The following is a 26,701-nucleotide window of genomic DNA, read 5'->3' as shown; positions in this document are numbered from 1 at the left end:
ATAATGCGTCACTGCCTACAGGAAAGCAACCACTTAAGCAGAACAGAACTTTGATTTGGTGGTTGTTATTGGGAACAGCCTGAGTGAGATATCTTAATCTATATACCATCTGGTGGTGGTGTCGCCCTCTAGTGGGTGACGATTGAGAATGGCTTGGTACATCAATGCACCACTATGTTCAAACAGCACTGCTCTAATGGATTGACCTTAGATCAAAGTGAGCTTTGTTATTTCTAATAATTAAAGAACACAGTGACCTAGTCTAGGTAACCTAACATAGCAGGTGTAAAGAAGGAATGCCTAAGGGGAGTTTGAGTAAACCAGAAGCATCTGGTTTTGACCTTGTTTTTTCACTTCCTTCTTAAAACCAGGTGTTTCTTGTTTCTAATATCTCCCCTTAGGATATAATCAAGGTAATTTTTTTAAAGTGGATGTTGCAAAAGTGGGGTCTTCATGTTTTTCCCTGTATTACCGATTACTTTGTGTAATTTAAAATAGTATTTCTTTACTTATGTGTTACACATTTGTTTTATTTGCATATGCCCGTCGGTGATCCCTTCTATCAATTTCACAGAACGTTGATTCCTTATCTCAATGGGCTGTTGATACATGTGTTCATCCCTGTATTACCTGCAGTCCATCAGACGTGTCCTCCAGATAATTGAGATTTAGTGGGATGTCTCTTGTTTTTCATTGAGGTGTACTATAATGATATTGGATGAATCACCTTCAAGTAAAGGTGATATAGCTGTTAAGATGAACATGGTCCTGCCATTCAGTGCACTTAACCAATAATTGTATTAATCTTTTCAGGCAGTCAATGGCTAAGTTTACACATGTCCCTGGGTTAATGTCCCACTGTCGTATATTTTTTTGGTCAGTTCCTCTTCTCTCCCAGAATTCAGAGACATTGCCTTGAGCGGCATCCACCACATTCGTGGCCTGTCACATTTTACACTTGAGGAGAGAGACAGGACAGATTATTCCTTTATAGAGGAGTCAGTCCCGTCTTATTTTCTGAGCTGTGCGGTGGGAGTTCCGAGGTAAGCAGCACACTAGGGGGGGGCGTTTAAAAAGATCTGTCGAATGGAATTTTGAGTGTGCCATAAGTGCAGTTCACTGCCTCACTTCTGCCCCCCCGAAAGATGTGACATCGTCTCACGTCGCCTCGCTAGACTCACGAGTGTCCCGCGTTTCTTTTTAAGCAACCTTCCCGGGTGTCAGTATTTTCATGAAAGGATGCCCGGGACGTGTAGTTTCCCGGCTGTGTCCTCATTAGCTTTCCCCCTTTTATCTCTACCCAGGGTATGTACAGTTGCTGCAAGTTTGAAGATGAAACGATCTCCGGAGGCCTCAAAAGCACCCTCCCCCTGTATCATAGCGTTCCCGCGATGTCGCCGCCACCGCCGCCGCCCACGTCCCACATCTCGGCAGCTGTGACGTGTAACACCACCCTTACTATGGTGCAACAGCAGCAGATGCATCACCATCACCAGCAGCAGCAGCAACAACAGCAGCAGCAGCAGCAGCAGCAGCAGCAACAGCAGCCAGTATACAGCATGCTCCCTTCTGGATCCCCTCCCACCACCGGGCACTCTGCGATGGCGCTCGGGCCTTCAAACAGTCCCCTTTTGGAGGGCCCTATGCCCTGTACCACGTTCCTGCCTCGCCATGACCGCAGATTGGCTGTTGTAGACCGCTGGAACCGCCCCAAGCCCAGCGCAGAGAAACCTATCGGTGGGAGCGGTGGGATCCAGGACATGTCACCATTTCAGCAGGGCCTGCCCCCTCATTGGGCATCGGGAGCCGGTGGCGGGGACAATAGCCTGGATGAATACAAGCGCTACTACGGCCCGATCGACCCAGAGGGCTTGGGGTCAAACGGCGAGACGCAGATAGGTGGCTCCCAAACCCCTAAAACAAACCAGAGAGGGACAAAGTCCTCAGGAATGCCACGGCCACCTCCTAAAGCGCTACCTCCCGGGCACCTCATGTCCAAGCCCTCACTTCAGCTCTCCTCATCCCCGCGTCGGGCGCCGTTTTGGCGGAGAGGTAGCCTCCCTAAAAGAAAGGGCTCGGGGGGCCCTCTGTATGAGAATATCCTCCCCCTGGGGAGACGTGGGGGTGGGCGCTACGGCGCAAGGGATGTAGGCGGCAGGCAAGGCCGTCGCCCTCCCCCACTCCCGTTGCCCGTGTCCGTCTCGTCCCCTACCCATACCACCCCTACCACCCCCTCCTACACCTCCAGCTCCTGCTCGTCCACCTCATCCAGCACGTCCTCATCCTCTGTGTCCCTCTCGCGCTCGCACTCCCCCTCATCCTCCACCGCCTCGTACACCTCTTCGCAGAGTTTCAAGTACAGGGCCGGTAGCAGGGATGTCGAGGACCTCTACGACTCTGACGAGCTGACGGAGGAGTCAAGCCTACTTTTAGGACGGAGAAAGAGCAAGTCCCGACAAATGTCCTCTCGCTCACTGCCTTGCACTCCACCCCCTCCGCCTGTGCCACCCCGCAAACCTCGTCTGCAGTATGAAAGGGAGAGGGCCGGGAGCCAGCTAGCCCAGCTGCAGGAGTGGTGGGCCTCCTGGGGAGAGAGAGAAAGGCGCATAGGAACAGGAACCAGGGCCGAGGGGAAGGACGAGAAGCGGCACCACAAAGAGAGAGAAAGGGAGCGAAAGAGGAGGAAGAGAGGCCGGAAGAAAAAGAAGAGGGAGGAACGGGAGAGAGAACGAGAGCGCAAGCGGCGCAAAGGGAAAAAGAAGCGGAAGAAAGAGGAGAAGGTGAAGAGACGAGACCGGGGCAAGCGATCGGAGCATGAGGAGGGGGAGGTGGAGAAGAGAGAGGAGCTCAAAGCGATTACACAGGACGCCTACTCCTATCCCGCCCCGCGGCGAGACTCCATGCGTAAAAAGAGCGAAAGTTCTATCAGAAGTTACGGATGGGATATTCCAAGGGAAATCCCAAGAGACGAAGAAAGGAGAGAACGAGAGGATAAGGACGATGGAGAGGAACCTCGAGCCAAGGAAAGGCACCGAAGTCCGCATTCTCGCCACCGACATCCAGCAAGGCCTTCTAGTTCCAGCAAGCAGTACCAGAGCTCCAGTAAGCCCTCAGCTTCTGTGAAATTCTGGGGAGCGGGGAACCCATCCTCAGAGACTCCTTCATCAGCATTTCTGCCCCTGATCCCGCTCTCATCCAGACGCAGGAGTAAGGGTTCAGATAGAGAGGCCCTCTGCAAAGAAGGTGAGAAGCGTCCCCTGTTGGGTCGGAACGAAAGAGGGGAGGTGCAATCCAAAGAGGGTCTGTCGCTTCACGAGTGGGATTCTGAAGACGAGGATGAAGATTCTGAGGAGGAAAGGAGAAAAGCGGAGCAAGAGAAGCGCCATGAGAGACGTAGGAGAACAGCGTCCGAGTCTGAAAGGGAGCGAGACAAGGTGGCGGACATCTACACGGATGACGACGGCTCCTCCGGAGAATTTGGAAAGTTTGAAAGGTACTGGGAGGGACACGAGGGTCGGGCGGTGGGGGGAATCGGAGGGGGAGGTTGGTTCTTTGGCACTTATCCCGCCAGAGAAAAAACTGGCAGCATCAACAGTCGGGATGAGTCATTACTGGGGCGTGGGGAGGGATGGGGGCGAGCCGGCGGAGCAGGGGAAGGTGGGTGGGGATCGGGTGGAGCCTGGGATTCTGGTCGGATAGCTGAGGACAGCTGGCCTCCACCGCCTTTGACACCTCCACCTCCTCGAAGATACTGGTCGGTTGACAAGCTTCCAGTGAAGGAGGAGAGGAAAGGCAGACAGAAGGACAAAGGGCGTGGTTATGTCGCTTGCAACTGCCAGTCGGCTCTTGAACACCAACACGCTCACTCCAAATGGGCTGGGGTGAGCTCTCGAAGCCAAGAGGAGCTATTTCTACACTGTCAAAGTTTCGGAAGCAGCACCAAGTCCAAGCGGCATTCCGCCAAACCCGACCGGACCCAGAATCAACCCAAATCGGGGAGCCAGTCCAACCTCAGCATCCAGCGAACACAGCGTGCCGACCGTGTTCGGCAGCAGTCGGCATCGCAGGCCCTCATCCCCTCCCTGCCTCCGCCAAACCTCCCTGCCCTTCCAGCACCTCCCACCACCTCCCATCCCATCCACATTCCTCCTCCCACCTCCTCCTCATCTGTCTCCTCTCCATCTGTAGTGTCCTCCACCCCAGGTGCCCCTCAGCCTTCTTCTATGGCTTCTGCTAGTGCCAAACTCCTGTACCAGAGACTGCGCTCGGTGCCCCAGCCACAAAGATTACAGTCGCCTCACCTGCCCCTCAAGGCCAAGAGCCTCTGCTCTCGAAGGGGCTCTGCTCACTTCTCCAGTGTAGAGAGTGAGGTGTGAGGCCTATCTAAGTCACCTGCCTGGGCAGAACCGTGGACCTATTCATAAAAATCTTGGGTCAATGACTGAGTGGCAACAGCGACCTCCTGTAACTCGGCCCCCTCGAACACTTGCACAAACCCCATTGTCCAATCTGAGGGAGTGGACAGTGATGTCATGTTTACTGGGAGTCTCTTCATTCCAGTTGAAAAGTGCGTGAAAGACGACATGTGTTGTTAGCAAACTGAAATTGGTGTCAGAGATAGGAAGTCAGAAATGAGTCCTCTTGACAGCGCGTGTCTTTGGGTTTTGAAGTGATTATTATTGTGATATCATATTTGCTCTTGAGGGCTCAGGTATTCATTCATAGGGCCTCCCCACAGAGGGATTCAATGCAGAAACACATTCCTTCACTTCCCTTTCACATTCATTTACCCCTAACTTTCTTTTGCCAAACTGTTTACACATCGCAGAACTGTGAAATCTGTGGTCACAGTTGTTTGTGTACTATATTTGACTTTCAATGGGGATAGAATAGTAGCTAGACCTCTCGTTTTCCCCCTTTGCCCTTTCAAACCACGATTTAAATCTAATGTGTGTCTGTGTTTTACCGTGTTTGTATTCGCGACAACAGGGTAAGTCGACTGTGACTGATCTTATTCTGGCTTACTGAAGCTGAGTGCCAAACTTAAGTGGAGCTTACAGACAATGCTGTTTTATTTATATCACAGGTACTATCACTGTTCATGTCCCTCTTGAGCAATACATTACCTGCAGACCACATACAATTCATGAATTTTCTATTTTCATAGGTTATTTTGCTATATGTTATTGGAAGAGACAAATGTATTAATTATGACAAAATATAAGCACTGTGCTGTACTATACTGGGTACACACAAAATGTTTTCAACTACCTAACGTCATTGGCAGCCTCCACCCACCCCCCCCGAACACAGAATGTAGCCACGACCTAGTCTGTCACAACCATGAAGACACTTGAAGATCGTAGCATTTCGGGGGGGAACTACGTGTACATTGGGTTAATGCTAGACGAATCTGTCTGACGTGGTCACACAGGTGGTCGGAATTCATTCTCTGTGTCCCAGTAATGATGTCAACATGATAGGTGCCTAAAAGATGCTACCAGAGATGGTAATAGATGGACGTCGATACAGTATGTAAGTGAGAGCATCAACTAGGGGCTACATGTGTCTGTAAATCCGTAATCATATTCATAACAATTTGGCAGCAACGCTGATATCAGCACATTCAGATGTTCTTTAATATCAGCCAATTTTCCACCAATCTTTTGCATTACTGTTAACGGGCAGTATTTGGAGTAGCGGCAAGTGATTCCGTTACAACTTTTTGTGCATGTTATCAGTTACCCACAAAGCTAGTTCCATCTTCTTCATAAGTCTGGTCAGCGACATTGTCTGCCTTTGACTGCATCTGAGCCATACTTCAGCTGAAGAAAAAAAAGAGTGACCTAAGTTAACACAATGTTGTTGTGTAAAGTTTATCTGCATTTCTTTGACTATCTAGATATATATATCACATATATATTTGTGGAGGTGGGTAGCATTAGAGAAATTGTTGTTTAGCATCTTGATATGGGGATATTGTTTTTCATTCCAGTGCCATTAGATAATATATGAATATTTCACGTGATGGAAACACAAGAGCTCTCTCACCTTATTCACCCACTGTCTGGGAGTACTCTTTTGTTTAACTTGTTTAAAAGTATGTTTTGATTCTCAAACCTGGCCAGCCAAGAGTGACAGGTAGGCATTGAGAGCAGTTATTTGCTTGTTACAATCAACAGCTTACAAGAATCCAATGATAAGGCAAACCATGGCTGACATGTTCCCTGTCAAGGTATGAGCACCACAAATTAACCCAAATCTCTTGTCCTTCTCCTTATGTCTATTTGTTGTATTGATGAGTGTCTGCAATCGTAAACTGTTCTATTTTTTATTCCAGTATCTGTGAATATTTCTTTCATCTCAATAATAGCATATCTATATAATAATATATTTCCAAGATAAGATATAATATGTTCAGTTTGTCTACTAAATTTACAGTATTATCTATGAAGCTGTCTTTTTTGTCTGTTTGTCTGTCTTCCCGTCTCAACAACCCAGTGACATCAGAGACCAGTACTTAACTGTGTTCTTACTCACACGGCCGACCATCGACCATGATTAGATTAATAACGAAACTCAGCACACGACCAAGGCGTGTGTCTGACGACCGTGTCACTGTAGGAGTGTGAGTTTGGGCCTTAACTCTAGCACATTTATTTATGTCCATGGAATTATTGTAAGGTCATTCACCGGGGCGTACCGATGTCTGGTGAGATACCGGTCGTGAATTTCAGCTGGACCAGCAAGTTGAAATGTACAGCGGCTTCTTAGAACACTGAAACACAGCGTGGCCTAGCGGGCGGCAACAAGCTTTTTTTGCGTCATGCAACAGTATACTATCCATAGTGAGCCATACCTGGATTCTGTTGTGTGCTCTCTCTCTCTATCTGCAAAGCTGCGTCTGTTGTGTTGAAGTGAAACAAAAAAAAAACACACACACTGTGTTTCCTCCAGAACCGCCCCACCACCACCACTGTAGCGGCCCTTCCAGCGCTGTTCTCTGTCCTCTGACCCCGCCGGGGTCTTTTCGCCACAGTGTGTCCGGGGCGGCCATGCACTGTGTCACCGCGTGGGAACCGTTGTGCCGTACTGGGTCGGGACACACATGGCGGTCACGTTGGGCCGTCACTCGCCACTGGAAAGACAATACTGTAACGACAATACTGTGCTGTACTGCAAGCAGAACAGAATAAAAAATGATTTTCATAAGGAAAAACCTCACCGCAGTCCGTTTCGATTTTCCTTTGTGTCGTGTGCGTGCTGCGTGGGAATGATTGGTGTGAAAGCGAGTTATCTGTTCATATATCTTCAAGAGGACATGTAGCGCAGAATGCATTTTGCCCTTTTGAAACGTAAAATGGTTCATCACAGCAAGTGACACTTTAATGGAGATACCATAGATTGTGTTCTCATTCACACTCCATACAGTTGCACCATGTGCAAGTGGCCATGCCGAGTTTATTGAAATATGTCATACCCACGGAAGGACATGTTTTTTTCACAGTACATGGTTCATTCGTATGTTCACCTCAACAATGTGTAAGCAAGGATAGAAATGTGGTAAATTGGAACTCAGGTCCAAATTGTTGAATCAAATGTGCTTTTACCATGAACCATCTCACACACTTACACACACATACTGATATGAAAGCCCATTATAGCCAATATCACATATCATTGAGATAGAGCCCCTCAACAGATCTTAGTGCACTTACAGGGCATTGTTACAGGCCCCTATTAAATACCTTAATGGATGTTGGTTGACAGCCATTTTGAGCCAGAGTGCCATCTCCTATCACCCCTCACTGCTAGGAGGTCAGTTCACCCAACCAGTAAAAGTGAAAAATGATGTGTATTGTCCATAAGATGTTGTAAAAGCAGAAATGGAATTCTGTCTTTAAGGGGGTACCGACATAAAATACCTTTTAAAATATTAAATACTTTCCTCTGAATATTTAATATATTTCTGTTGAAATTGATTTATAGCTTAGCTTGTTGGTTTTATGCTCCAGTCTACAGTTTTCACATTAAGCCTGACAAGTACTGGATGTGTGTTACTGTGAGATAGATGTACCCATAACCTATTATTATTCCATTCCTATGGTCCTCGGGTTCTGATGCAATAATCTGTCAGACACTCTTTTTGTGAGAGCATTAACGGCATGTTAGGCAAACGTGATCATCCTCCGTGGTCTCTGGGGGCAACAAAACCGACTGAAGGCGAGAGCACACCTCGGTAAGCGCTTGTTGTTGTGCTGTTCACTGTAACTCGTACCTCTTCACATTCTCAGAATTGCTTTGTCCCATAGCAACTAAAGCTTACAATTGACCATTCTTGCCATTTTACAGTGGGAAGAACAAGTATTTGATACACTGCCCGATTTTGCAGGTTTTCCTACTTACAAAGCATGTAGAGGTCTGTAATCTTTATCATAGGTACACTTCAACTGTGAGAGACGGAATCTAAAATCCAGAAAATCACATTGTATGATTTTTAAATAATTAATTTGCATTTTATTGCTTGACATAAGTATTTGATCACCTACCAACCAGTAAGTATACCAGCTCTCACAGACCTGTTAGTTTTTCTTTAAGAAGGCCTCCTGTTCTCCACTCATTACCTGTATTAACTGCACCTGTTTGAACTAGTTACCTGTATAAAAGACACCTGTCCACACACTCAATCAAACAGAATCCAACCACTCCACAATGGCCAAGACCAGAGAGCTGTGTAAGGACATCAGGGATAAAATTGTAGACCTGTACAAGGCTGGGATGGGCTACAGGACAATAGGCAAGCAGCTTGGTGAGAAGGCAACAACTGTTGGCGCAATTATTAGAAAATGGAAGAAGTTCAAGATGACGGTCAATTTCCCTCGGTCTGGGGCTCCATGCAAGATCTCACCTCATGGGGCATCAATGATCATGAGGAAGGTGAGGGATCAGCCCAGAACTACACGTCAGGACCTGGTCAATGACCTGAAGAGAGCTGTGACCACAGTCTCAAAGAAAACCATTAGTAACACACTACGCCATCATGGATTAAAATCCTGCATCGCACGCAAGGTCCCCCTGCTCAAGCCAGCGCATGTCCAGGCCCGTCTGAAGTTTGCCAATGACCATCTGGATGATCCAGAGGAGGAATGGGAGAAGGTCATGTGGTCTGATGACACAAAAATAGAGCTTTTTGGTCTAAACTCCACTCGCCATGTTTAGAGGAAGAAGGATGAGTACAACCCCAAGAACACCATCCCAACCGTGCATGGAGGTGGAAACATCATTCTTTGGAGATGCTTTTCTGCAAAAGGGACAGGACGACTGCACCGTATTGAGGGGAGGATGGATGGGGCCATGTATCGCGAGATCTTGGCCAACAACTTCCTTCCCTCAGTAAGAGCATTGAAGATGGGACGTGGCTGGGTCTTCCAGCATGACAGCGACCCGAAACACACAGCCAGGGCAACTAAGGAGTTGCCCTAATCAGTCTCCAGCCCTGAACCCAATAGAAAATCTTTGGAGGGACCTGAAAGTCTGTATTGCCCAGTGACAGCCCCGAAACCTGAAGCATCTGGAGAAGGTTTGTATGGAGGAGTGGGCCAAAATCCCTGTTGCAGTGTATGCAAACCTGGTCAAGAACTACAGGAAACGTATGACCTCTGTAATTGCAAACAAAGATTTCTGTACCAAATTTTAAGTTCTGCTTTTCTGATGTATCAAATACTTATGTCATGCAATAAAATGCAAATTAATTACTTAAAAATCCTGGGTGTCAATGTGATTTTCTGGATTTTTGTTTTAGATTCTGTTGAAGAGTACCTATGATAAAAATTACAGACTTCTACATGCTTTGTAAGTAGGAAAACCTGCTAAATCTGCAGTGTTTCAAATACTTGTTCTCCCCACTGTAGATCACCCCTGTAAAAAACAAACGATGAGCATTGGGTTTCTCTAGTAATGACAGCGGTGCTTGTGTTGAATGAGCCCACACTGAATTGATTCACGGTGCTTGTGTTGAATGAGCCCACACTGAATTGATTCACGGTGCTTGTGTTGAATGAGCCCACACTGAATTGATTCACGGTGCTTGTGTTGAATGAGCCCACACTGAATTGATTCACGGTGCTTGTGTTGAATGAGCCCACACTGAATTGATTCACGGTGCTTGTGTTGAATGAGCCCACACTGAATTGATTCACGGTGCTTGTGTTGAATGAGCCCACACTGAATTGATTCACGGTGCTTGTGTTGAATGAGCCCACACTGAATTGATTCACGGTGCTTGTGTTGAATGAGCCCACACTGAATTGATTCACGGTGCTTGTGTTGAATGAGCCCACACTGAATTGATTCACGGTGCTTGTGTTGAATGAGCCCACACTGAATTGATTCACGGTGCTTGTGTTGAATGAGCCCACACTGAATTGATTCACGGTGCGCACGGCACTTTGTAACGTGTGTTAATGTATTCCACATTACATGCAGATGTCGGAACACTTATCACATGTTGGCTGAGCAGTCTGTTCTCTCTCCTGTTTGTAATAGACAAAGTAGAGCAGAAACCAGGCCAAGGTAAACCCTGAACAGGAATGGGGATAACGAAATATTTGCACAAACGCGCGCGCGCACACAGTGAGGAGAGAGAAGAATACGAGAAGGCTAGAATCCAAGATAGATGAGAAGAGTTCAAAAGAAAGGAAGAGGGGCACTTTGTGACTGATATAGAGACAGGAGACAGGCGTGGGGAAGTGGGGTGGGGGAGAGAATGGTGCAGAGACAGAGATCGTGGGGCAAGAAACTGATAGAGAATGGAGGGGGCAATAGACATCAATGATGATGGGTCTGTGGGTTCTTTCAACCTCATAGTTTTTCCTAATTACATTCTGCACAGAACAGTTGTCAATGGTTTGACGGCATCAATTTGGCACCGGATCACGCTGGGAAATGCCAAAGAAACACACTGTCAATAGCAATAAAATATTTATAAACTCCTCACAAGCAACCTTGTATAGATCTGCTTTGCATACTGCATCAGAATACTACAGGACACATTTGAAAGAGATCTAATATTATACTGACTATTGTGCCTGAAGAGACATTTTTAAATATTGGCCATCATGTGAAGCTGATGAGGTAGTTAATGAGTCTGCCCTGTAAAATAGGCTTTGATATGCAATTACGGTTGTGTTTTATCTCAGGAGACCAAGACTGCATGCAGTTTCTTGTTTCTGTGAGTGACAGACAGGTTGGCACGACATCTATAAATTCTCAGACCAACCAGAGGGTGGCAGCATGACCCAGGTTCGTTCTCAACTCCTTTGTGGGGCTCAGCATAACACTCCTTTTCAGATCAACACATCTCCTGTAGCAGAAATTACATTTGGTGATTTTTATCACCTACTGTTTACTCATAATAAAAGTATATTCTGTTGAATATGCTCCTTAAAGGGTAACTAACAAATAAAATAAGAAAATGAATGCCCTCACGACTCTAAATCACTCTGGATTAGAGCACTTGCTAACAAAAAAATGCTATGTGAAAATGATTTGTTTATCGAATACGTGACATTAACATACATTACATTATGTTTCCATATTGTATGATTTGTTCTTAAAATTCTGATTGTTAATCTTTTCTAAAATGATTCACCAACTTAAATTTTTGTAGGAAATTCAACATTTGGAAGCCCTATTACTAGCAATATTGTAGAAATGCCAATGGATAAATGAGTAGCTGTTCAACTGCAAATGAAAGGCTTAGTGTTATATATTGAATTCAGGGGAAACTATAACTTGGTTTCCCCTGAATTCTTTAAACATGTATGAAATATGTAGTCCCAAAACAATGTAATTATATATACCGATCCACCATAACATTATGACCACTGACAGCTGAAGTGAATTACACTGATAATCTCGTTATCGTGGCACCTGTCAGTGGGTGGGACATATTAGGCAGCAAGTGAACATTCTGTCCTTAAAGTTGATGTGTTAGAAGCAGGAAAAATGGGCAAGCATAAGGATCTGAGCGAATTTGACAAGGTCCAAATTGTGACGGCTAGACGACTGGGTCAGAGCATCTCCAAAACTACAGCCCTTATTCCTGCAGTGGCCAGTACCTAGCAAAAGTGGTCCAAGGAAGGAAAAGCGGTGACCCGGCGACAGGGTCATTGGTGGCCAAGGCTCACTGATGCACATGGGGAGCGAAGGCTGGTCCGTGTGGTCCGATCCAACAGACGAGTAACTGTAGCTCAAATTTGTGAAAAAGTTAATGCTGGTAATGATAGAAAGGTGTCAGAAAACACAGTGCGTCACAGTTTGTTGTGTATGGGGCTGCGTAGCCACAGACCAGTCAGGGTGACCATGCTGACCCCTGTCCACTGCCGAAAGCGCCTACAATAGGCACGTGAGCATCAGAACTGGACCACAGATCAATGGAAGAAGGTAGCCTGGTCTGATGAATCCCATTTTCTTTTACATCACGTGGATGGCCGGGTGCGTGTGTGTCGCTTACCTGGAGAACACATGGCACCAGGATGCACTATGGAAAGGAGGGAAGCCAGTGGAGGCAGTGTGATGCTTTGGGCAATGTTCTGCTGGGAAACCCTGGGTCCTGCCATTCATGTGGATGTTTCTTTGACACGTACCACATACATAAGCATTGTTGCAGACCCTTCAATGGCAACAGTATTCCCTAATGGCATTGGCCTCTGTCAGCTGGATATTGTGCCCTGCCACCAAGCAAAAATGGTTCAGGAATGGTTTGAGGAACACAACAACAAGTTCATGGTGTTGACTTGGCATCCAAATTCCCCAGATCTCAATCCAATCGAGCATCTGTGGGATGTGCTGGAAGAACAAGTCCGATCCATGGAGGCCCCACCTTGCAACTTACAGGACTTAAATGATCTGCCGCTAACGTCTTGGTTCCAGATACCACAGCACACCTTCAGAGGGCTAGTGGAATTCATGCCTTGACGGATGTCCTGGTATATGTAGAATAACTCCCTACCTTCTCACAACTTTTGAGTGACTTGTACAGTTGGGCTCATAAGTTTGCCTGCTCACTCCTGTTTTCTTTACAAATGGTACATATATTACCAATTCACCAAAGGTATGCACACTTTTGAGCACAACTATATACAAGGTGATACTATGTTGCTATAGTGTCTCTGCTATAGTCTCACTTGTGGAAGGATGTGAATAAACGTGTGGAAGAACATAATAAACGCAGACGCTTCTATACAGGTGTACTGCATGATTTAATTGAGCTATTAACATCCTAACATGCTCTATGGCATGCATACAAATGCTGAGCAGGTCCAGTTGATTTATATTTGGAAGGATCTAAGTGACTTTGAAAGAGGATTCATTACCGCAATTGCCCGTTTATAACATGCACCATGTATAAATCGCACCACAAATTTTTTAGCTTTGTGTGTATACAAATACCTGAGTATTAACCGCACCCATATATAAACCGCACTTGCCCGGAGAACTGACCTTTTGCAAAACCCCTCCCCCAAACGGTCCTTGTCCAATCCTAACTATGCAACCAGTCACTACTTGAAGAAGGTCGGTCAAGCTTTCGTGAAACGGTAGAGGGGGAGTCATTAACAGTGACTACTCTTGGGTTGTGAAATGCTAGTCAACATTTATACGTAATTATTAATTAGACAACAATGTTATCTAACGCTGATGTTATAGTTATCTGTCCTAACGTGACCATACAACGTACTTCCTACTACTACTACATTAGCTAGATAGCTAGCTACCTCTAATATTGTGACATTCTGCTGATTCTGCTGATAGTTGATAGGATGGTGTTGACTGATAAGAGTTCAATAATTGCTATATAAACAGAACTTAGGTGGCAGTGCAAGAGCATGACTGGTCCACAAGGCTGTGCTGGTCGCAATTGAGTTCATGGGGTTTCGCATTCTTTGATTGAGATCTGTATGCTTGTTTCAATGATTGTCCCCTTCCTTGTTTATCTGATTATTGTGAACATATCCTTCCACTGCATATTGCAATGCCTCGATCTGGAGGATATTGCAGAGGTATTACTCCAAAAAGAATCTCTGTGCTTGGCTGTATACAATCATTGCCATTTACGAGGAAGCGCAGATTGACAGGCATAGCAACAGTAATTAAGATAGGCGGGGTTAATTATGACTCGTGTGTACATTTTACAATAATATTAAACATCTGACATAATGTGCTACCAAAATGATTTTCTTGAAGAACAGAATGTTTTTGAAAACCCTGTAAGGCCAGTTGTATCATATTAGCTACATGAGTTTCTGAGACCACTACGTTGTTCAAACAATCATCCGTGAAAAAGGTTGCTGGTGGAAACGGTTTTAAAAAACGCACCCATGTTTTAAACGCTGTGGTTGAAAATGTTTTCCAAATCCATGTATAAAATTGCGGTTTTTAAACGGGAAATGACGGTATTGGGGCACGGATGGCAGGATCTTCAGTCACAAAGGCTGCTCAACTCTATAGTATTTCATTAGGAACTGTGACTAAAATGACATCTGCATTTAGAGCTATGGAACAGACATAATTAAATAGGGTAGGAAATTGTGATCTAAAGCGCACATTTGATGCTTGTACATTATTGCGATATGTATGGGAACACTGAAGAGCGACTCTTTCCTTGGTGACTGAGAATATAAATTCAGGACGCGATCAGACTGTCTCAGCAAGAGCAGTCCATCAAGAACTACAGTGAGGGATATTTCAGTAGGACGGCAGTGCATGAATCCCTCATTACAGAGGTTTTTCCTTTTATTTGTCACCCGTCTATGTATAAATATAGAGAAGGATAGATAGATACTGAATTGTCCCTGGAACCATGTTGGATCCATTCTTGTCTTATAAAAACCTCCCAGCACCATTAATCTCACAGCCAAATGGTATCTACTGGAGTGAAAGAACTAGGTGAATCCTATGGTACAACTACCACCAGAAGACATTTCCTTGGTGCCAAAACAATGTTTACCACAGTGACACGTCATTAGGACTTACTTCAATAGATGAATGACATGTAATCCCCTAATAGGCACTCTGAATTGTATACAGTTCCGCTGAAGATGTGCTGTCCAGACTGGAGCCTGTGGGAATTGACTAATATGAGTCATATTAGAGGCTTGCTCTGTACTGCCGCACAAGCCTAATTACTCCACAAGAGGACAGTAGACCCGCCTAAATGGGACCAGGGAATCCCCACTGTATGTTACTTACCTTATGCAAATCAAATTAGTGTTTCAATCACCAATTATCTTAGCGAGTTCTCCTTTTGAACTCAGTAGACAGAGAGCGGGCTTCAGCTCCCTTCAAAACCCACAAGCACCAGCGACCTCGGGTACACCGATGCTCTTGCGCTGTCGCAACATGTTACGTCTCATTTGGTGCTAGGGTTTGCATGTGCCAAAAGGGGTGGATGCTGCAGTACCCTTTTCCGCCACTGTGCAGCACGGAGGCGCTCTTCTGCAGCAGAGTGTGGAGGTAGTCAGTGGAATCATTCACTATACGCAGATTTCCTGGAAAACTGCCTGAGCACGTCGAAGACGGGTCTAATTCGAGCCCCATTCCCATGACGCCTGGACGCCTTCGAAGGATCTCCTCACTGCCACCACCTGAACGACTCAGACAGGCCCAGACCTGTATTGATTTAAATACTGGAGCGATTATACATTCAGAGTTACCATTCTCCCAGGGATGGGGAAAGGGAGGCTAGTTCCTCAGATGATTACAGTCACAGAACCATCCACTGCTGTGCCCTCCTCCAGGGCCTCTGCACCACACAGAAAATATGACATGAGGAGCAATGAGGACGATGGGGGGTGGAGGGGGTTTTCAAAATGTGTCATTGAGAGATAGGTGAAGTGTGTTGCCTGTGAGAAAGTGTGTGTATATGTGAGAGACTTTGTGTCCTCATGCACACTTCGGCAATGGTCAATTTGGTTATGCAGGGCAGACTGGCAGACAGGTAAAGACCACAGACAGGTAAACGCGTATGCATGTGTGTCTTGTGTGCGTCAGTGTACACACTTGCATGTGCACCCAGGCAAGTTGGAAAAAGGGTGCGTTTGTGCGCAAAGGTGTGATCTTGTGAGACACAGGTGAAGACAGAATTGGACATGCTAGAGAGATCTTGCGTGCCGAAGAGTGAAAGTGGGTGTGTGTGTGTGTGTGTGTGTGTGTGATGAAGAGCAAATGTTTGTGCGTATACAGATGGTGAGGCGGCCTGTGTACACTGCCCTACGTGTGAAGAAAGCATGTACGTGTAAGAGACACTGAACGTAACAGGGAGGAAATCAGAAGCGAGTGTTCTGCATGTTACTGTAACATTCAGTACATCATCAGTTGTCTGCTAGCTGGGCACGGTTCATGCCCCAGGTTGTCAGTCCTGGAAGGAGCTGGGAAATGGAACGCGTTCAGTACAGGACATACGGTCATACAGAGGATATACAGGACATACAGAGGATAGGAAGGATTAGTAGCCATGTTTATAACTGGGAAAACAAGGAACTTTTTAGGCTTTGATATGAAATGATTTCTTTCATACATGATGCAACATGCAGTAGACAAACTTCTAAAATGGTGAAACAAAACATATTTATCGCACATACATTTTGACCCCTTTGCTGGTTATCATGCTTCCAAACATTCAGGTCATAGACCTGAACCCAAGTGGTAGTTGCATTACAGATCAATTCCTAAATCAGTTTTAAATGGCAAATCTTCTGAAATGAGACTACACCATGTCTGGCTGTCAAGCAATGAGTTGATTCAAATTTCTTGTAGAGCATACTTTCCAATACCCACTTGTTCCTCCATAATTATGTTATGTCGTTTATAAAAATGTGAATGTCTTTTTCAGTGCGTTAGAATAGCCATATTATTATTTGAGCATTACTTTACCAGGTACATGTACTAAGAATACATTCTTATTTACATTTCCATGTATATGTAAATGTACAGGACGATGTGTGTTGACTGTCTCGCTCAGGGGCAAAATTACTCAGTTTTAACTTTGTCAGCTCAGGATTAGAACCAGTGACCTTCCGTTTCCCGGTTAAATTGTTACCAACAATCAGCAATCCTTTTCTATCCATTAAGCCCACGAACACGGATGGTGCTGCCCAATTGCACCATATTTGCTGTACATCTAGGTTAATCCGTGAGCAAGATCTGAATTTTTTTAGGAGAACTGAACCCTGCTTGCTGCTATGGGGCAGGCGTTGTCCTGTACAACCATATTTGCGTTGAGGTAGACGGTTCTGCCTGGTCAAAATCAAGTCCTAACTGATCGGAAGACCCCCCCCCCCCCCTTTAAACTGACCTGGATGGATCTGTTCTTTCTAGGTCCTCTGTGCAGACAGTTCAACACGGTCTGCTGTGCTGCCTGGGTATGTGCTGTTGTATCAACAGTGTTGTTGCTTTCAATTGGTATTCTACTCGTCCCCTCTGTGTTGAACCGACCCGAGGGTCACTCCAGCCAGTGTAACCAGCCCTGCCACTACCTCGCCCCTCTGTGTTGAACCGACCCGAGGGTCACTCCAGCCAGTGTAACCAGCCCTGCCACTACCTCGCCCCACTGTGTTGAACCGACCCGAGGGTCACTCCAGCCAGTGTAACCAGCCCTGCCACTACCTCGCCCCTCTGTGTTGAACCGACCCGAGGGTCACTCCAGCCAGTGTGACCAGCCCTGCCACTACCTCGCCCCTCTGTGTACACATCGACAAGGCTGGATTCAACAACGTTAAGACCCTCTTTTAGTTTTTTGCTCCTCTGTGGGTTGAGGCTCTCGCCGGCCTTTGCTGCTCTTCTGGTTCTTTGACCGTCTTTCTCGTTCTGTGTCGGTTACATAGAAAGCTTTTGATGTCAAGAGAATGGTGTTTTTATGGGGATGTATACATAGGCAGGTTGCATACGCTACGGCGCAATTCATTTTATAACACCCAAAAATTAGTGCCTGTTTTGCCGTGTTTCTTTTCTCTGCAAAACTGTTGGCGGGTCACACTCATCGTGGTCTGACCCACATTCACTGACTTGGCCTGTCTTCCTTCACTTTCAAGCTTAATTCAGTTACATGGATTACAGGCCACCCCGTCTCCCACCTCGTCTCCCACCCCGTCTCCCACCTCGTCTCCCACCCCGTCTCCCACCTCGTCTCCCACCTCGTCTCCCACCTCGTCTCCCACCCCGTCTCCCACCCCGTCTCCCACCCCGTCTCCCACCCCGTCTCCCACCTCGTCTCCCACCTCGTCTCCCACCTCGTCTCCCACCTCGTCTCCCACCCCGTCTCCCACCCCGTCTCCCACCTCGTCTCCCACCTCGTCTCCCACCTCGTCTCCCACCCCGTCTCCCACCTCGTCTCCCACCCCGTCTCCCACCTCGTCTCCCACCTCGTCTCCCACCTCCTCTCCCACCCCGTCTCCCACCCCGTCTCCCACCTCGTCTCCCACCCCGTCTCCCACCTCGTCTCCCACCTCGTCTCCCACCCCGTCTCCCACCTCGTCTCCCACCTCAGGGGAACCCTTCTCCTTGGCACACACATGCACCTGTTTGGTAGATCTTCCCACAGCCAGAGTTGGGGTGTAACCGATGATGTAAAACAAAACAAAAAGAAGGTGACTGTAATCAGATTATTTTTTTATGATTCCTCCTTGGATTGCTTTTAAATGAAAGAATAATAAGTGCGCAAAATGATCGTGATGCGTTGCGTGTTTCATTTTTTCCATTGTCCTAAAAATTGTTGTTTAAACCCAGGTGTGCGCCTCAGGTGTGTGTGATCATCGTGCGCTCAGAGGTGGGCGCGCATAACCCCATCATGACAGATGAAGATCTTTCATTTTCTCTGGTTTGGACTGATAAAAAGCAGAGTATAGCTATTTTAATATTAGCCTGCCCATAGACAATGTGGTTTTGTAATCAACTACTGACATGCATTTCTCAGAACAATAATGGGCTATACCTGGTATTATCTTTTACAGATTTCAGATAGGACTTGTCCTATCCTATTACATTTAAAAAGGTACCTACCCAAACCTGCCCACAGCACATCCAGACATGCTGACCACCCACACACAATTATAACTAGTCACACCAGGATCTATGTCCTCTGCTTCTAGTTATGGTTTGTTATTCTTTTTCTGGCCTATTTTAAGCAATTGCCTGTGTTCGGGAGTCCACCCTACAGTATATGAACAGGATCCTTGTCATTTGCTCTTTGAATGTTCTTTCTAATTGCTATTTTGCAGTGGTTTTACTTTTTTTTTTATTAAAGCCACGGAAGCCACTGCCGTCTATTCATTGTTTGCAGTCTTTTGTTCCTTGCAGTCAAATTTGGCAGCAATTGTAAATGTCTCCTGTTCTGCGAAATAATTTCAATCCCTTGGCACTCCTATACTTTCTCCCTCAGTTTCAGTAATATTGGTAAGAGCCATACTATATTTTCTGGACCTTTTATGTAATTTCAAGTATGAATGTATCCTTATATCATTCAGGGTCATTCTTTATAGTTTTTATACCCCATCTTTCTCAGATATGTATTTTGTCTGGTTCTTACTCTTGTCTCACTGGTCCCACAATTGGTTCCTTATAGGTCCTCCTTTATTAAACTGTTTAATGGTTCATCAGAGATGTTAGTACATATGCAACATTTGAAAGCATGATAAACAGCAATGTTATTGAAATGCCTATGGTATTGTCTGAACCAGAATCTTGGAAAGATGTGGCATGTGTGAACCCTACAGTGTGTACAGGACAGTAGCACAGGAACAGTATTACATCATTTACAGAACCGTCATAAGGGAACAGTAATATGTGTAATATATGACAAAGTAATACCGGAACAGTAATGAATGTAAAATACGGGTCAGTAACCAGAACAGTAATATACATAATATATAATAGAATAATAATAATATAGGAACAGTCATATGGGAACAGTAATATACATAATATATAATAGAATAATAATAATATAGGAACAGTCATATGGGAACAGTTATATACTTATTATATGAGACAGTCATATGGGAACAGTAATATACTTAATAAACGAGAGAGTCGTATGGGAACAGTAATGTACTTAATAAGTGAGACAGTCATATGGGAACAATAATGTACTTAATAAACGAGACAGTCATATTGGAACAGTAATGTACTTAATAAACAGGACAGTCATATGGGAACAGTAATGTACGTAATAAACGGGACAGTCATATGGGAACAGTAATGTACTTAATAAACGGGACAGATAGATAATGAAGTGTGTAGGTGTGCCCAGTTCAGTGTTCAATGCTGCTAGACAGTGCTTTAATTGATCAAATTAATTAATAAACGAGCTTGTGTCTCCTAATAAGACTGTTAACTGTCCTGCGCTGGGGTGTTTAAGAAGAACAGATTGTTCTTTAATTTTGACCTAAAGCAGGTTACATAATGTGTGTGTATGTCGGATGTGTAAAAGAGAGAGGACATCCACATGCGTTTTTGAGTGTGTGTGTAGGCACGCATGTGTGTTTCGGTGTGCGTAATGGTGAGATAATGTAGTTATCTAACAATTGATTAATTCTCTTTGTCATTGTCAAATCCAAATGACATTTACAGGACACAAAATCCTTATGGTCACCAGTGTTGGGAAATGTTACTTTTAAAATAAACTAATTACAGTTTCAATAAAGTAACTGGTTATGATACTTTGTTACTTGCTGTAGAAAGTAAGGCATGAAGTTACTTAATTACTTTAAGATACGTCCTTTGATTCTATATTCACATGTTCATCTCTTATGTCCAGAAGCCAGACATTTAATGGGATATTGTATAATTACATAGTATTGCACAGTCAGTGTCCGTCGCCAGCATATAACATTATCAATCATTAGTTATTATACAGCAAGAGTGACCAATCCTATTATCTCAAGTAATCCTGTACCATAATGAGTAACAGTATTTGCATTTAGTTCTTTAATCAAGGATCTCTTAAATCAGTACATTATTTTGTATGGCAAGTGCCTCCACATTTTCAGGCCAGGCTTATTCAACAGACTTCAATACTTCAATACTACATCAACTGCAGTGAACAATGAAGAATAAAAAATACATCTGTGGCCTTGTACACTGATAAACATACCTTTCCACTCATGTATCCTGTCTAGCTGTGCTCATTTATTCTTCCCTTTCAGCTGGTATGTCTGGAGGTTCATTCACTAAAATGAGGTAGCAAGCGCTGTTTTTGGTGCAGTGTCAATTACATAATTAAAAAAAATATATATCTTCTCCTACCAAATGTTAAAACGAGTTCAGACAGAAAATACTGCATGTTATTTTAACCATTTATTAGAGAAGTTATGCAGAGCCCTGTACATGCGAGTCTTGGCATTAGGATCTGCTCCTCTAGGGTAACTCATTTCCATCACATGACCGTGCATATACGATACTACCAACAATAACATAACCTTGATATTATTAATATTAATTCCCATGGCAATGAGCAAGGTACGCAGTACCGATCCCCCCCACAAGGAACACAGAACCAAACAGGGGTGGTGGGTGGGCGTGCACCTGCATGCTAGTACAAACACCCACATCTGACTGAGTGAGCAACCTGATGATTAAATAGACAGCTACACAATCTGACATGTGATAGGAGAGATCCTGCATCAGCTGATATGTTGCTGACCAAATACCACTCTGGTTTCCTGGCTGAACTCGCTACGCTAAGCCTTATTTAGCCACATACCTCATACACCATTGGAGCAGTAGCCAAATCAAAGACACTCAGTACCTGAATGACTGACTTGGAGACGTTCAGAAAGCTAAGAGCTGAACTGCCGCAAATGACGAAGTACAAAGGTCCATGAGTCTTCAAAGACACTGAATGTCAAAGTGTGGGCACGGGTCAGATGAGTGCTCACAAACACAATGTAGGTCAAGGTTGAAGATGCTGCCTCTTGAATCTTTACAAAGATTCTGTACCAAAGGCTTCCAGTGGACTTTAACACTGAAACCGTCACAAATGTCAAAGGGAGAACATGGGTCACTGAGAATAATGATGCCATGAGGACATGAGATACCTAATTCCTCAGAATCACATGCCGGATGGCGGAGTACACAAGACTCTGAATCCTCACAAACACATTTGGAGGTCCAAAAGGCTTCTGTCACAGATGTGCTTGAGCTGAATAGCTAGCGGCTAAAAAACACAGCATCCCAGAGAACCTCTCATTTGGCCAGACATGAGTCCCTAACTGGGTCATAGCCCAAAAACACTCTAAAACAGCTGCTTAATATTCCTGAGTAGCTGTAATGTATGGGGTCATTAAATCTATATGAATACATGTGCTTGGAATAAATAGAAATAAAACATCATATATAGTAGATACATTTGGATGACTAGAGATTTTATCTGTACACGGGCAATTAACAAATATGTTTGTTTTTAAACACAAATGAAATGAACAACTTGAATACATTTGCAATCTTCCCATAGTTTGCACAGTTTGCAGAAAGATATCTCATGAAAACCTCTGAAGTAAAGTTGAGCCACTTTGTGTCTATGATATCTGTTTTAGAGACTGACAATGTCATCTTATTTGCATAGCCATTAACAGGTTAACTGAGTGGCAGTTTAGGAGAATTTACTCAATAATTCTTTTGCCTTTTTAGAGTATTTATGTTAGTTCTCGCATTTTGACATTTTCATGTAGCTGCCAAAAATCTTGTTTAAGAATGAAAATAAACATAAAAGTAAATAAAGGGTTGGATTTATTTCATTATTTCTATTGCCCATATTCAATTTACGTACACACTACATATTAGATAGTATATTGTATGTACTGTACATCCATACTTCTATAGATTAGAGAAGAGGAGTCATTTTCAGTCACTGCCAATGTCCTGTAGGCCTCTGCACTGTCTGCCAAATGAACATGACTTCTGTGGCATCTGCCCAATGGAAGGAAATTGCTTCATGTTGAAGGCAGTTTTTTCTAGAAATGTGTAGTGGGTGTTTGGCCATTTGCGTCCCCATGTGGATGTCTGTCTTTTTTTAATGGGTTGCCTATTTTAATGGCGCTTTATATCATTTTATTATTATTATTAGCACAGCAATGTTTTATGAGATGACATTCTGATTTATGACCTGATGGCATGCCCCGTAGGTTTTTCTCCTATTATTGTTTTCATACAGTATGCCACTTAGATGGACTTGGTCTTCACCAAGTTCTCCCTGCAACACATTAATTGATAAAATATACAGTTGAAACAACAGATAAAATAAGTTGCTTTTATTCTGGTATATGCTTGGTGGAATTTTGAAAGAAAGGATTCTTAATGTGTCTTTGAACCCTTGACAGATATCCCCCACTGATTCCCTAATTTCCATCTCCATTTCCACAATCCTTCCTGCTTTCCTGCCAGCCCTGGTAATCTTAGTTATTTTCCTTCTCGTCATCATTCTTCTTTTTCACTCAGCAACCCCCCCAACCATCCCCCCTTATCTCTGATTCAGATCATCATTCTTTTACTTCAACCTACAATCGCTCACTCCTTCAATTTCACCTCGTCTCCTCACAGTTCTCTCTCTTCCTCTCAACCGCACCTCCTCAGTATCACCTCCTCAGTATCACCTTCTCACTCAGCCTGCACTCATAAGATGCTGACCACTCCGTTTAGTAATTGTTGAAACAGCAAAAGCTCTCTTTTTTTTCAGTCACTCAAGCCTGCCTCCTCCGTCTCTCCATCCATCCCTCTCTCTCCAACACCTCCACATTTTACCCTCCTCACTGTCCCTCTAGATATTGCTCTAAAAGTCAATGAAACCGCTCTTCCTCATCTCCTTTCTGTCCTTCTCTCTCCCGATCACCTCTCCCCCTTCTCTCAACTACTTCTCTGTCTTCCTCCCCTCTCCTCACTCCCAACCCCCCTTTCTCCTCCATATCCCCCATCATCTCCCTCCCCACTTCCCCCAATCGTCTTTCTCCCCCTGCCCACTCCCCCTCTCCCTCTCTCTGTCAGTGTACACGGCTGGTGTGTATACATTAGCGCGGATGTGTATGTCTCTCTGGTTGTTAATATCCCTGTTTGTATCCCATCCACGTTTCCCATCACTTTGTTGTACACGATCACCCACACCCCAGCCCCTATTCTGCACCCCTACCCACACCCCAGCCCCTATTCTGTACCCCCACCCACACCCCAGCCCCTATTCTGTACCCCTACCCACACCCCAGCCCCTATTCTGCACCCCCACCCACACCCCAGCCCCTATTCTGCACCCCCACCCACACCCCAGCCCCTATTCTGCACCTCCACCCACACCCCAGCCCCTATTCTGCACCTCAACTGCTTCCTTCCCTTTTTCACCTCTCCTCTCTCTCTCCTTCCATCCCAAACTCCCAGCACTCTGTCAAACCCGTCCTTGCGTTTTTCTTTTTTTGCTGAATACATTTGGTCTCTTCCTCCCTCCTTTCTTTTCACTCTCCCCGCCGCACCCTGTTCTTCTGACAGGATTTCTTTGAAGTCATGGTTGTCACAGCAACAAAATGACGTTGACATTATTAAAAACAATCTTTATTAAGGGAAGGGGATTTTCCAACAGGAAACAACCAACTCCACTCGAACAAACGCATGGAAGCACGCTTGAGTCATGTGGCATCTGAATATACATAAACTTTGTCCAAATTATATTTTAGTGCTCCAATTAAAGCCTTGTTCTCATTATCAAGCCATTCAAGAAATGCATATTCATTAGCACAGGTGCCAACATTAATCAGAAAATCCGAAGCAGGCTTCTGCCTTTCTTTCATGTGTGGCGGTCAACGTACAGTGAGCTATTTATATCTCTATTCATGTATTGGATTTCCCTAGCATGCATCTAAAAATAGACTGGGGGAGAAAGGGGGGGCTGAGGAATACTGAGAGGAAGAAACGGGGAGGGATAAACAGTGGAACGATTACTCCTATTTTTGCCATGTGTGTCTTCTCCCTGTGGTGGTTTAGTGTTGGGTCGATATAGCTGACAAGTCCTTTGGTTGAGGGAAGTGGATTCATATGGGGCTTCCGTTCATCCTATCCATTTCAGCGATATAAAGAGTTGTCTCTGCTTTTTTTCCCCACTTCCTAGCATCCAATTTTAGATGTTTTCGTCGATTGCCTCTATTCGACCCAAGTTGCGCCATTGCATTGATTTGGGGTATTCTGTCCGTACATCTTGCATACCCATGACAGCAGAGTTACATCGAGTACAATTCGAGTACAGTATGTATAATTGTAATTAGCAAATGAAATTGATTCTACTTAATTCAATTTAACACAGTCCTTTGTTACTTTATACTCGCATCAGCCATCATCTCAGAATATCCATCCTTTCCCCTAGTGCTTCATGGTTCTACTGCCTGATCACATACCTGTTTTATGCTATCTCACCTCTATGGACTCCTTGACCACAGGAGCTGACAAAAACCTAAATCAGATCTAGAACCAAGTCAAAATTCTATTGCAGGACCCAATAATCTTGCACTATGAATCAGAACCACTTTAATTCATTAAGTACACAGGGCAGATTTTATTTGGTTATGACTGACCAGGACTGCCTATTTGACCCTTGCCTGCTGTAGGATCTTTTCTTGGAACAGTGGGTGACCAGGTTGGGAGTGGTTCTTGACCTTGCCCGCAGACATCCTTCCCTGGAGTCATGAAGGGCATTGATGGAGGACGGTAGGCAATCGACTCTTTCTGTCGCCATATAATGTGTTGCAGTTACCCCAGCATGCATTCAGCAAGTACAATAGCAGAAAGATTCTCATCTCCAGTACAGCAAGTAGATGCCATCACCTAATACAGTCCCTTCAGAAAGTATGCAGACCACTTCACTTTCTCCACATTCTGTTGTGTTATGAAGTTAACTCATAATTTATTCCATTAAAAAAAATTGCCACCTATCTACACAATACCTCATATTGATACAGCGAAGACACATTTTTTAAAACTGTGCCAATTAAAAAAAAACATTTTTCAGACCCATTATTCTGTACTTCGTAGAGGCACTTTTTGGAGTGAACACAGCATTGAGTCTTCTTGGATATGCCACTAACAGCTTTGCCCACCATTTTAGACTCTCAGACTCAATCAGATTGGACGGTGAGTGTCTATGAAAGCCACAGATGTTCAGGTCTCTCTACAGATATTCAATGGAGTTCAAGTCCATTATTTGGCTGGGCCAATCAAGGACATTCACACACTTGTCCTGAAGGCACTCCAGCATCGTCATCCGTTCATCGTTCCCTAAACCTTGACCAGTATCCCTTTCACTGTAAAGCAATCCCATAGCTCCCACCACCATGCTTCATTATAGGTATGATGGTAACCAGTTAAAGAGCTGTGCCTTGTCTTCACCAGACGTAGTGATTGGCTTTCAGGCCGAGTTCGGTTTTGGTCTCATCAGGTCAGCAAACCTTTTGTGATAGTCTTCTGTCGGGCCATTCTACCATAAAGACCAGATTGATATAGTGTTGCAGAAGTGGTTCTCCTTCTGACAGGTTCTCCCATCTCTGCAGAGAAACTCTGAAGCTCTGTTAGAGTGGCCATTGGGTTTTTGGTCATCCCTCTGACCAAGGCCGTTCTTGCCCGGTTACTTAGTTTGGCTGGATGGTTGGCTCTAGGAAGAGACTTGGTGGTCCCCAAC

At 44.7% G+C, this 26,701-nt stretch overlaps 1 protein-coding gene across 1 annotated transcript in view; it reads left to right on the top strand.

Moving 5' to 3' along the window:
* Positions 1 to 7,203, top strand: part of grin2da (glutamate receptor, ionotropic, N-methyl D-aspartate 2D, a) — a 50,595-nt gene extending 43,392 nt beyond the window's left edge. Inside the window, exons 13-14 of the mRNA XM_029122948.2 lie at positions 1,305 to 3,493; positions 6,958 to 7,203. Coding sequence (XP_028978781.2) covers positions 1,305 to 3,493; positions 6,958 to 6,982 — 2,214 coding nt within the window. The 3' untranslated portion in view covers positions 6,983 to 7,203. The remainder of the gene's footprint in view (positions 1 to 1,304; positions 3,494 to 6,957) is intronic.
* The last annotated feature ends 19,498 nt before the right edge of the window (positions 7,204 to 26,701 follow it).

The sequence above is a fragment of the Esox lucius genome, chromosome 10, assembly GCF_011004845.1.
Source record: "Esox lucius isolate fEsoLuc1 chromosome 10, fEsoLuc1.pri, whole genome shotgun sequence".
Lineage (NCBI taxonomy): Eukaryota > Metazoa > Chordata > Actinopteri > Esociformes > Esocidae > Esox > Esox lucius.
This window is presented reverse-complemented; position numbering and strand designations above follow the sequence as displayed.